The sequence below is a fragment of the Coenobita brevimanus genome, chromosome 31, assembly GCF_032717465.1.
Source record: "Coenobita brevimanus isolate Jiangsu-jjx chromosome 31, ASM3271746v2, whole genome shotgun sequence".
Lineage (NCBI taxonomy): Eukaryota > Metazoa > Arthropoda > Malacostraca > Decapoda > Coenobitidae > Coenobita > Coenobita brevimanus.
The window spans coordinates 2,786,912-2,799,846 of NC_136984.1; the positions used below are offsets into that span (position 1 = coordinate 2,786,912).

At 43.1% G+C, this 12,935-nt stretch overlaps 1 protein-coding gene across 1 annotated transcript; it reads left to right on the forward strand.

The window, feature by feature from the left end:
- The first annotated feature begins 4,706 nt into the window (after window positions 1-4,706).
- On the forward strand, window positions 4,707-12,315 carry LOC145395464 (tyrosine-protein kinase Dnt-like). Its single transcript, XM_080269066.1, has 8 exons — window positions 4,707-4,882; window positions 6,546-6,802; window positions 7,019-7,146; window positions 7,590-7,680; window positions 7,909-8,107; window positions 10,905-11,039; window positions 11,549-11,708; window positions 12,067-12,315. Exons 1-8 carry the CDS (start codon window positions 4,707-4,709, stop codon window positions 12,313-12,315), a joined length of 1,395 nt encoding a protein of 464 aa, XP_080125192.1.
- Window positions 12,316-12,935: the final 620 nt, after the last annotated feature.

Sequence of the window (12,935 nt, forward strand, 5' to 3'; positions counted from 1 at the left end):
TAGAAAATCTTGGCCTGGTACCTGATGTAGCTCCCATTCAGTGGAATTCCTTCCTTCTCCTTCCTCAGGATAAATGTTGCCAGGTACTGCTCCATAAGAATTATAGCCTGGTTTGTCAGCCTGCTTCTCCCGTCCAATGGTGCCATCCCATATGTCTTCACAGTCTTCATTATGGCCTCTCTGTTAGCCCATATAGTTCGCACAGACGATTCTGCCAAGCCTAGTTCCTTGCCAATGACCGTGTTACCCTTCCCACTCTCCTTCTTCCTAATGAGTTGTATTTTCATGGCATGGGTGATGCACTTCTTCCTGGAGGAGTGGGCAGACATCCTGGCTCAAAAAAAAAAATAGCCTCAGAGTACACGGGGACGTACCTGGAACAGCAAGTGTACCTTCTGTGGGCGTGTGTTTCCTCTGCTGGTACTCCCACCTCACCACCCTCCAAGTGGCGCATATGGGCATCACGTGACGAGTGAGCAGCATCGACGTCAAAAGGTGGGTGGAGCATAAGTAACCGTTATCGCTTCTTGGGGGGGCAATATCACATACTTGGGGTAACCTTGGATTTGGGCCACTCTTCACTCCCTGTCTCACTTACAAGGAGTTCAATTCGCATACTAATAAAAAGTACACTAAAATAAAAACATATATAGGTCCTCACGTACAAGGAGGATTGTGTACTCGGGACTCGCATACGGTGGAGATGTACTGTAATCACTTTCTGGGCCCCCAGAAGGCAAGATCCAGCACTGGGCATGGCATCACCCAGAATGGCCATCTTCCTGTCTGAGATTACTACTTATAAAAATACACTGAATGAGGGGAGTGAGTTGGGGGGAGGGCAGTCAAATGGTGGGTGACAGCGACTTGGAGGCGTTTTGTCTGTGGCCACCCTTTGCGGGATTAGGGCGTCGGGCTATAAATAAACAGATAGAAAAATACACAGGACAGGAGTAGATAGAAATGCTCATGCTTCTAGGCTCTTACCACTGCTGTGTGGTTGTGAGCAGCCAAAAACATCAACAAGAAAATACAGCAGGACTGGTTACAAATGGCTGCACATTCAAACGGCAGGAAAAAAATGCGACTGTAACCAAAATATCCCTTTTCATCTGAATCTGTCCCTAAACTAGTTAGTCCCTTCCCTGAGGCCAGCATGTCTCACAAAGACTTAGTCCACCAAGAATATTTCTCACCAGCAGTAATAACTTCATTGGAGAACTGTCACGAGCCCAAGTAGCATAGATACTGCCGTCAAGAAGTGTGAATGATAATATTAAGTTGATGAAGTGGTTTATACTTTCTGTTGTTAGTATAGCAACACCGTACATCAATGTCTCAGTCACTGCCATCACATTCTAGCATTGATTTATTGCTACAAACCAACATTTAAGAAGAAGAGGTGGCAGTTTTAGGTCAAGCAGGAGTAAAACGAGTATAGTAAAATGTCTAAACAGTTTCGCTCAGTTGATGAACCAAACAGTACTATGCCTGTAATTCAGTGGCATGTGTGTGCTGCTTTGTACAGTACATTGTTGTGGTCCTGCAGGTGGTGTACAACATCGCCATCTGGCGTAACGAGACAGAGGGTGGAGGTTCAGCCATGGCCACACCATCTGTCAATATATCCCTCGCTGGTAACGTGCCCATCCACCCCGTCACCTTCAGGCTGGACCTGCCCTGCCTGGGTACCCGCAGCGCAGAGGTGGATGTCGTCCTTAACATCAACGTGACATCACCCACACCACGCACACCACCCACCACACTTTACTTCAAGCGACGCAAGATTTGCCTCAAGGGTACGCCATAGTGATGAGTGTATAATGTTGGTGGGTGTATAATGTTGGTGGGTGTATAATGTTGGTGGGTGTATAATGTTGGTGGGTGTATAATGTTGGTGGGTGTATAATGTTGGCGGGTGTAGAATGTTGGCGGGTGTAGAATGGTGGTGGGTGTAGAATGGTGGTGGGTGTAGAATGGTGGTGGGTGTATAATGTTGGTGGGTGCATAATGTTGGTGGGTGTATAATGATGGTGGGTGTATAATGTTGGTGGGTGTATAATTTATAATGTTGGTGGGTGTATAATGTATAATGTTGGTGGGTGTATAATGTTGGTGGGTGTATAATGTTGGTGGGTGTATAATGTTGGTGGGTGAATAATGTTGGTGGGTGTATAATGTATAACGTTAGTGGGTGTATAATGTTGGTTGGTGTATAATATTGGTGGGTGTACAGTATAATGTATAATGTTGGTGGGTGTATAATGTTGGTGGGTGTATAATGGATAATGTTGGTGGGTGTATAATATATAATGTTGGTGGGTGTAACAAGCAAAACAAATCGCTTAGGAAGAGATGTTAGGGAGCGTCCTTACCGTGAAGAATTCGGACCTAGGTGTATAATGTTGGTAATGTATAATGGTTTTAATTAATCAGGTTCCTCTCTGTCATTTCAGGCTGGTCATTCACTTCTTCAGCCTAATTGAGTCTTTTTAGGGAAGCTTAGGGTAATTACCGTCTAGTTAGGCAAATTTAGGTCCTATTACTTCACCAGGTCCAATTAGGGTCATTTAAGTCATAGCAGTCATTTAAAATCAAGATAATTATTTACGTTGTTAGGTCAGCTCAGGTCTACTTGGTTCCAGTTAATAGATCTTGTTTAGCCCGTCTATATATCTATTGCCATACGCCTTAATCCCATAATGGGTGGCCACAAACAAATCGCTTCCGTGTCCATTTAGCTGTTTACAAATCTAGTCATGTTCAGTCATATCATGCCAGGTCTTATCACACCCATTCAGAACTTAGGGCCAGTCCATACTCCTTTCACTCTAATGTGGCCAGTTTCCGTCGTCTTGTAGTTCAGTCCTTGTAGCTCAGTGGCTGAAAAGATTACACATCTGCAGCCTTTCCATGTCAGTTCCTCGCGACAGCACATTCTAGTAATAATTTTAGGCATATGAGAGAGGGGTGTGTGACCTGGGAGTAGGGCAATGAAATGGCGGGGGACAGGGTGACATGAAGGCGATTTGTTTGCGGCCACCCCTTACGGGATTAAGGCATCTGGTAATAGATAGACAGATAGACAATTTTAGGTCAGGTCACAGTAAAAAGGGTCTAGCCATTCAGGTTTATTTCAGTCAGCTTCAGAGCCAAGTGCATCAACTCCCTCCAAATTCGTCTGGTCGATGTTTAGATTCAAGCAGATAAATTTGCCTCTATTTCAACTGTTTTAGTTCATTTTAGGTATTCGATATTTCTAATTTACTTGTGTTTTAGGTTATTTTAGGTCTTTTCAGGTTACTTAACCCGCGCCGTCCCGGTGACGTGAATTAACGCAGCAACATTGCAAGGTCCCTAATTTGCACAATTTTCAATTTTCGCGAGTGATTTCACGAGTGATTTTTGGCACGTATACACGGGACACCTTCCTTTATTCCTCTACAAGATGCCAAGCAGGAACAATGCCTTACACTGCATAACCTCTCCCCCCCCCCTGCACGCCATTGTCTCGGCAATTCACCTGTTACCAGTGACCTGGCCAATAAAGACATTCAGGGCCAGAGTGATTCCCCAATCGATGACAATGTGGAGGACAAAGTTTATGTAGCATTAGAGGAAGAAACAGTCAGAAATGATGATCAGGTAATGTGGGAAAAAAAAGGTCATGAATGCTGATGAGCTAGTGAGTGGAACAATGCTTATAATGCCTATATTACTGTTTGAAAACCAATATACTCTTGTACTACCGGTACATATAAATTCGTACCAAGTAAATAAATAAATATTGTTTATGAGTGGATAAAATAATTACCCTCCCATAGAACTCGTTTTCTTTGGTGCCAGCCTGTTAGAAAACCCAGTCAGGTAAGGAAGTACTCGCACTTAAATCCGGTATTTTAAACCTCAGGTGAGCGATTTCTCTATGAATTTTCGATGTTTCTCACCAAAAGCGGATGTTTGAGCCAAAAAAAAAAAAAAAAAGTCCAAAAACGTCGGGATAGGGCGGGTTAAGGTCCAACTACTGAATGTTGGCCAATAAAGATCTATTTTGATAATTCCTATAAAGGTGTGTGCCAAAAATTAGTCCCATTCTGTACGTGCTTTGGTTTTTGAGGTATGTAGGTTCATATCTGTGTAGCTCATTATGGCCATCAAATAGTACATCAACGCATATAGATTGCTCTGAAGTTAGTTCTTGAATCACTATTTCAATGTTAACTACAGGACTGAATGTGTGGCAGGGAAGGAAAAATAGTTTGAGTTGTGAGATGTGAGTAAATGAGACAGACTGGAAGAGTGGGCAGCGAAATACACCGTGTGAAAATGGGGATTGCATGAGGAACATTGTTCACCTCGATGAGATACGAATTCTTTCCGGAAAACTGATAAAAGCGAGCAGAAAAAAGTTGGTTATCTGCAAAGGAAAGGGAGGGACGTGCTATATTGGTGGAGGGTGGTAGGGTAAGGCGGGGATAGGCCTGTACACCCAGTAAGCATCTGTGTTATGGGTGGAATGGTATGTGTATTTGGTTTTACATCAGAGTGTCCTTCAAGAATCAGAGGAAAGAGACTAGATAACCATAGAAACTCATTTTTTCCGTTTTCTCAGTACAAGATCATTTAACAGTTCTCAGAAAAAGTGAGGGTTTCATTACTAAACGTTATATGAATTCCCTTTCCATGTGTCAGGTCAGTCAGCTGAAATGTACTCTCCTCACATGAGTCCTTCTGGTGAGGGAGGTGGAGGGTGGTGGCAGGTGGTGGTGTGTTATGTGGTTCCTGTCCTGGCCGGCCTTACACTTGTCCTCACAGTGATTGGCATCGTTGTAAACATCAGGAGGAGGAGACACAAGACAACCACAGCCCTCAAAACGCTTGAGTAAGTGACTAAAATATTTGTTGATTGCCTGTGTAAAGAAACTGTTCCTGGAAATATGACAGTAAAGATCACCGTGTAATAACCTGCAATGTTTTCCTGTCCTCAGCACTTCACCATAGGCTACGAAAAGTGTGAATGAGTGAGTGTGTGTGTGTGTGTGTGTGTGTGCATGCGCATAAGTGGTTATTAAGATATTGTTTCATATTCTCCAGATCTAGATGATGGAATAGAAATTACTGTGTGGGATTGGATGGGATGGTGGCAAATGGTGGGGCACAACAAGGTAAGTATACCCTGTGTAGATGGATGTTGTTGACCGTGTGGTAACCACGGGAATAGATTTTTAACCCGAGGCATTCCATCGACGTATGGGTACATTGCAACATTTTGTCACAGCTAGTCCCATCGACGTACTGGTACTTTGCACAGTTGCAAGGTTCATAATTTGCACAATTTTCAATTTACCTTCCTCTATTCCTCTACAAGATGCCAGGCAGGGACAATGCCTTACACAGCATAACCTCCCCCCCCCTAGAGGCCACTGTCTCGGCAATTCACCTGTTACCAGTGACCTGGCCAATAAATACATTCAGGGCCAGATTGATCCCCCAATCGATGACAATGTGGAGGACAGTGTTTACATAGCATTAGAGGAAGAAACAGTCAGAAATGATGATCAGGTAATGTCGCCTAAAAAGGTCAGGTATATTGATAAGTTAGTGAGTGAAACAATGCTTATAATGCCTATATTACTGTTTGAAAACCAATATACTCTCGTACTACATATAAATTCGTACCAAATAAATAAATACCGTTTATGAGTGGTGTGGAATAGTTACCCTCCCATAGAACTCGTTTTCTTTGGAGCCAGCCTGATAGAAAACACAGTAAGGTAAGGAGGTACTGCTACCTGTATCGAGTAGTTTAAACCTCAGGTGAGCGATTTCTCTATGGATTTTCAATGTTTCTCACCAAAAGCGGAGGTTTTAGCCAAGAAAAAAAAAATCCAAAATAGCTCAGGATTGGGGGGTATCATAGGTGCGAAATTGGTCGGGACATGACGGGTTAAAGACAGTCAGCACATTAGAACAAGTGGGATGGGCAGAGAGTAGTGGGCAGAATGGATTGTGATGTTGGGTAGTTGGGTGAGACAAGGAGATATATCGTTTTATAATGTGTGTATTGCCTAATTCAGTAAGCTTTGAATCAGATTTCTTGTATAAATTCGATGAGGGATAAAAAATAGGTGGACTGACTGATAGTAGAGAGGACTGGGTGGCGAGATGGTAAACACGTGTCTTCCCAGATACTTGACATCTTCCGCCAAAGGTACAGGAAAGTATTATTCTGGGGGTTATTCCATCGTTCCCTTAAGCTTGGTACTTATTCCTCAGATCAAAACTCCTATACTTTTCCTTAACTTGGCCCAAGTTTTCGTCCTTGTGTAGCTTATTTGACGTAGCTTGGTGGCAGAAAAAGACAATACTGCGACTGTGTATCCTTTTCATAGCACTTCTTCGTGACTAGCTGTATTTTCTGATGTTATGCCTTGCTAAAACTCAGTAATCAATCAACAGTATAGAGATGGTAATTTTAGGCCAAATTAGAGTAAAACACGGTAATGTTATCAGCTGATATTAACTAGATCTGTACATGATTTCAGAGTGAAGGATGTCATGACGAAACCCAGGAATGGCAAGACAGTGGTGTACGACTCTACTTACACCCTCCCTGCCTCCATCACCAGCAACTACTTCGCCTCCCTCGGAAAGCTCCCCACCCCCATCACCCCAGGCACACTCTCCCTCCCCCGCACCTCCACCGATAACCACATCACTGCCAGCCTCTCTCTCACACCATGCAGTGGGAAAGGTGACGGACGGGACGTGTTTGGTGTTAATAAAGACAGTGGCAGCAGGAGTACATTAGATATGAAGCGAGACAAAGGCTACAGCGATGTAACCGATGTCAGTGAAGACAGAGACAGCTGGGATGTGAGTGAAGTCAGTAGAGACAAAGGCTGCAGGAAAATGTGTGGCCTCAGTGAAGACGGAGACAGTAGAGGTGTTAGTGAAGTCAGCAAAGACAGAGGCTATAGGAACATATGTGGCCTCAATGAAGACAGACACAGTAAAGGCGTTAGGGAAGTCAGCAGAGACAGTGGATGCAGAGACACGTGTCAGTCATCTGGCTCCCACGGCAGGTCAGAGGTGATCGTAGACCCCATCAGGGCTGAGATGCAAGGGAGATTCCGCCAGATGGAGGTGAGTAGATGAAAACACGGGAAGATGGGCAATTGTAAGCAGAATAATCAGTCAGCCTGCTGACACACTGAATACAGTAGCTTATTTACAAATTTTGATCCATATTTTCCCATGTGTAACTAAATTTGCTCCTCTCTCAGTTTACACTAGATTATAAGAACAGGTGTCTCTGTGCATCGCCAGTCTGACTGCCTTATGTGTGATGGGCTGCCCACAGAAATTCCACGTGTTCTATCTCCCAGATCTTGAACACCATTTCCCATTTCCTTGTTCGAGGTCCCCTACATATTACCCAAGTATTAATATACTGGTAATGACATTGTATTCTTAAAATTTTATATGTGTAGTAAACTGATGGACTAGAAAGAGAAAACACAAAGTGCAGAACAGGAGCCAAAATTATTCACCGTTTTGCAAAGCTGACCCATCTCTGGTGTGTACAGGTGGAGCGACAAAGGGTTCGTCTCACCGCTGTGGTACAAGAGGGATCCTATGGGCGAGTGTTGAGGGGCTGGATCCAGCGTGAGTGTCCAGGTACAATATAATCACAGCCTCTCTTTAGCTAGAACTGTGAATATGTCTGCTTATTTATACTGTACTTTTTATCCTAAGACACTAATATCAAATACTAAATAACTCCCAAAATGCGAATATTTAGCTGAAGAAATACGACTGCAGTAATGGCTTAGGGAAACCCGTTTGCTGCTACTGAGACCTTTGCTGCATTAACTGGTGAAAATCCTGTCTTCTCAGCTTCCCCAGAGCCAGATCAGGAGGTGGTGATAAAGACAGTGAAGGATGGCGCCCCGCGTGAGGAGGTGGTGGCGCTGTACAGGGAAGGCACACACCTCCTCAACCTCCACCACAGGAAAGTCCTCACTGTGCTTGGCGTCTCCTTGGCTCAAAACTCGCCTCCCTTCCTCATCTATCCCCTTCACCGCCACCACCACAACCTCAAACAGTGAGTATCATCTCTTTATTTCTCATATGTTCTATGTTTCCTCGTAAAATGATGAAGTTTGTCCCCATGGCATTAGAAAAAATGTTGTCGGATAGAACACAACACTTCACTAAGGATGAAGACAACAGGCACAACACCAATGTAAAGCCCCATATCCTACATGACGGGAAAGTTTCGTAGTGAGGTGCCATACTAGAACACTTCAAAAGGTGTTAAAAATTGCAACAAACAAAAACAACATGACGCGGTGCCAAGACACAGCAAACCTGTCCCCGGTAGTCATTTTAGTGCTGACGTATAAACACAACAGGATATCTAGTCAACGATGTCACATATCTAATTTGGAGTAAATCGGGTGAAAATTGACGATTTTATGCCAATTTGAAATTTTGGGCCCGACCCACCTGACACTGACTCTCCTACTGCTAACTGAGGGGTGACCCCCTGATATAATGGGGCATGTTATTGGATGTAGATTTGAAAGATGCACATTTAGATTTTTTCATGATATGACGAATTTGAAAGGAATTATGGCGATTTTTTTTTTCTACATTTTTTTCTTCATTTTTGGGGTCTACAGCCTTGGCTTTGGCCCAATGTGGCCCAAAATTTAACCAGGTGATCAGAAGGTCATAGCCCATCATCCCTGTAATTTTTGTCAAAATGGTGCCAGTAGTTTTCGCGTAAAGTTATTAACAGACAGACAGACAAACGAACAAACAGACAAACCGAGTGAAAACAATACCCGTCCCCGCTCCGTACGGGTAATTAAAACGCAAACTGAAATTGCAGCAGTATTAGCATGACATCAGAAGGATCCCTTAAATATGTTACTACAAGGATGTATATATCTGTAAATGTAGCTCTAAAATCGTTAAGTTGTAAATCTTTGTGAACACGAGAGTCTTCATGGTAAAGTGGTCCCCTCTTAGCTGGAGACACACAAAAAAAGCAAATTAGCATGAGCTAGTAGATGTTGGCAGCATACACAAAATGGCTGTAACTAACATTCTACTTACTGCTGTCTACACGTATGTTACATAATACACTGAAAATGATCATCCAAATAATTTTCATTTGAACAAATTAACACAGTTCCAATAAATATCATTATGGTAATGTCATAAAGAAATGTATTCGGAAAGTGAAAGGAGAATTGAATGATATATGGTTAGTAACTTATCCTGCCTGGGATCAGTGGCCAAGCGAAAAGCCACACACACAAAGCAAGTAGTAACAGAAGCTGGTTCGAGTCCAGGCATTCGAACAAGAGAGTGATACCAAACCTTCTGCTTCATTACAAATTAGTGGTTCTAAAATGATGGTCGTAAAGATATTCCAAACTGGTGATGAAGAATATTCCCCCGAATATAATAGTTTTTCAGAATAAATAAAATGTGCTATATACTCAGTAGAATGCACTGGACGAAAAACCATAACTTATCACGATATAAATTCAAGAGTTTTTGAACCTGCAGGGCAGTTAGATGTACAGCAGATAGAGTGTTTGAATGCCTTCAGTATTCTAAATATTCGGCTAAGCCCATGAATAACCCCCTTGTGATTGCTGGAAGAGGGTAGGAACCATCTGAGGAACCCGTCATCTTCAGTTAGCTAGAAATATCAGATGTGACTATCGTGATTCAAGCAACGAACCTCTGTTGCCTCTTCTGACATTGAGAGAGTTCTCCCTCCGTGTTATGGGATCTTTGTATGTAGCATGTGTTAGGAGTGTAATGCCGTATGGTAGTGAGACTTGGGCAGTAAGTAAGAGGATATTCGTAAGCTCAAACGTACAGAAATAATGATAATTAGATGGATGTGAAATGCGTCCTTGAATGCGACGCTTGGGGGTACGGGGTAGGAATACGAATGAAGGTATGAGAAAGCGGATTGGATTGGAGCATATTGGTGATGTGATGAGGCGGGGTTGACTGAGATGGTTTGGACTTGTTGAGAGGACGGAGGATGCCAATTTTGTGTGGAAGATGAGAAGTGTGAATGTCTGGACTAGGGTTGCGAGAGGCAGACCGAAAAAAACCTGCCCCATCCTTTTGGGTCACCGGGAATATACAGTATTTACGGTTACAGTAAAAAAAAAAAAAAAAAGGCAAGCTCTTCTATAACTAACTGTGAATCCCTTTGCACCACCACAACTGCGGACAGTAAGACCTGTTCCCGCTACGTATCAGTACTTTAAATAACAACCAATACAGTAATTCTTTCAACAAAATGACATTTTATCTTGCCGCCGCTAACTTATTTTATTCAGCCTGGAAATTTTCTTTTAAGTTTTTAGTCGATTTAAGTCACACTTTGTTGCCCCATTTGCCCCATCATGCTCTTGAGTGGGAACCATGATTCAGTGCTGGCTGGCAACACCTGAGAGTGATTATGTGACAATGGCCAGTGTTCCCGTCAGGTAAGGAGGTTCCTGAACGCCTCTTCCTTAACAATTTATTATCCAAACTACTCATTAATACCCTGTTTTTTGTTTCTTTTATCTGTTTAATATCGACATAGACTGCATGAACAACACAGAAGAATATAGGAACAGAGCAGGATCAGAAATAAACTGTTAAGGAAGTGGTGTTAGTAAGATTCTTAACCACATGAGAATTCCACCCAGTGACACCATCAAAACTGTGTCGACCATCTCTGACCAGGAAAGAAGAATAAAGTCATAAAATCATCCCTCTTCAGATCTTAAACTCTTTCTTATCTGCCTTAGTAACCCAGTATACAATCGACAGGCACAAATCTATGTTAATTAACCGACAACCTTGTCTGCGTGCAGGTACCTACAGGAGCAGAGAGGGGGTCACCTGAGGGCGGCAGAGGTGGTGGACTTGGCGTTGCAGGCGGCTCATGGCCTCTCCTTCTTACACACAGCCAGTGTTGTGCATGGGGACATCGCTGCCAGGAACTGTGTGTAAGTCCTTCATATATTTTTTCTAACACTGACACTCACATACGTACCCGAAATTGATGATTGCTTCCTAATACTGAACTCTAATTTTATTCGAGGATAACCATAAATATTCCTAGTCCAACACTTGCATAACAGAGTGGAGAACAGCTTCGTGTTACCTCAGTTATATGCAATCAAAATCTATACTGTTTTTTTTTTTTTAATTGAGGCGAAGATGCATTTGACAGGTTGGTGATTGGCTGAATGCAACATGTCCGAATAACATTTACTATCCCAAATTTCCCCCTCAGATATATGTTGTCAATTAATAATCTAACGAGTAAAGAGATTACGAAGTAACGTTGCACTCAGGCAAACATCACCAACCTGTCAAGTGCACCTTCGCGTCTATATATATATATATATATATATATATATATATATATATATATATAGAGAGAGAGAGAGAGAGAGAGAGAGAGAGAGAGAGTACAGCTGCCCATCTTTCCACATCAACTCCTTCACAACAGAGTCAGTGACAACCTGGAGCTTCGACTCACGGACGCGGCACTGTCTCGAGACCTCTTCCCCGGCGACTATGAATCCGTGGATGGCGATGTGGCACAACCGATTAAGTGGATGGCGCTGGAGGCTATCACTGAGAGGCTTGTGTCCACCGCCAGTGATGTGGTGAGTGGCTTAATGTTTATCACAGTCCAACGTGTTCGTGTTGGGTTGGGAGATTCTCTAACATCTTCTGTGTGATGTATTTTGAACTTCATAGCTTAACCTCCTCCTCATTCTCATCCTTATCATCATCATCATCATCATCATGCCCTATTTTCTCACAAACAAATCATATTATCCCCTCCAGAATACTAACGTGTCTTTGTGTCAGTGTCAGTGGTCCTACAACAACAATATATATATATACTGTAAAACAATGTAGTTCACCACCATCATCATTATGGGCCACTTCTCAACCTAAAATTAAACCATATCTTCTGCTCCACAAATACTAACCTGGTGGTGTTTGTGCGTGTGTCAGTGGTCGTACGGTGTGCTGGTGTGGGAACTGACGACCCTGGCACAGCAGCCGTACGTGGAGGTGTCGTGGTGTGAGATGGCCGAGTACCTGCGTCACGGCTACAGGCTGGCCCAACCCGTCACCTGCCCCGACCACCTGTACGAAGTGATGGCCTTCTGCTGGGCCGTACACCCCCACCACCGACCCCACGCCAACCTCATCCTTGACTACCTCGCTGCCTTCCACAAACACCTACACACGTTCATCTGAGACACGTACAAGGACCACCAACCCCATGCCAACCTCATCCTTGACTACCTCGTTGCCTTCCTCAAACACCTACACACGTTCATCTGAGACACCTCTACAAGGACCACCAGCCCTGCGCCAACCTCATCCTTGACTACCTTGCTGCCTTCCACAAACACCTACACACGTTCATCTGAGACCGGGAGATGGAGGTCAAGTATCACAAAATCAACCATAAGTGATGACCCAACAGATATATAACACCGTATGAAAAAAGCAGCATAACATTTGTATTGCCACTTATCCTTCTCCAGATTGTGAAAACAGTTGTTCAGTTAATTGCACATCACTGAAGACATAAACTCTGGGAAACAAACACCAAATTTCTTGGAAGGAACAGTTTTCGGGCTCCTGGCCTTTGGTTCCTTCTCCCTTGCATAAAAAAGATAAGAATTAGTATTGTTCTAAAGATAAAATTATAATGTTAAGCAACTTTACGTGTCCCAGTGATAAAAAGCATAACAAAATCATACTAAGTGGTATGAGAGAGTGCGAGAACTAAAGGTTGTTATGATACTAATAAATGCAGTCAGGTCAGCGAGTGAACTTAGACACGAAATGACCCGGTAGAACTCCAGTGT

Coding starts and splice junctions, on each gene's coding strand:
- LOC145395464 (XM_080269066.1), top strand. CDS start 4,707: ATGTACTCTCCTCACATGAGTCCTTCTGGTGAGGGAGGTGGAGGGTGG. Junction 7,147..7,589: donor GGAGATTCCGCCAGATGGAG/GTGAGTAGATGA, acceptor TGGTGTGTACAG/GTGGAGCGACAAAGGGTTCG. Junction 11,709..12,066: donor TGTCCACCGCCAGTGATGTG/GTGAGTGGCTTA, acceptor TGCGTGTGTCAG/TGGTCGTACGGTGTGCTGGT.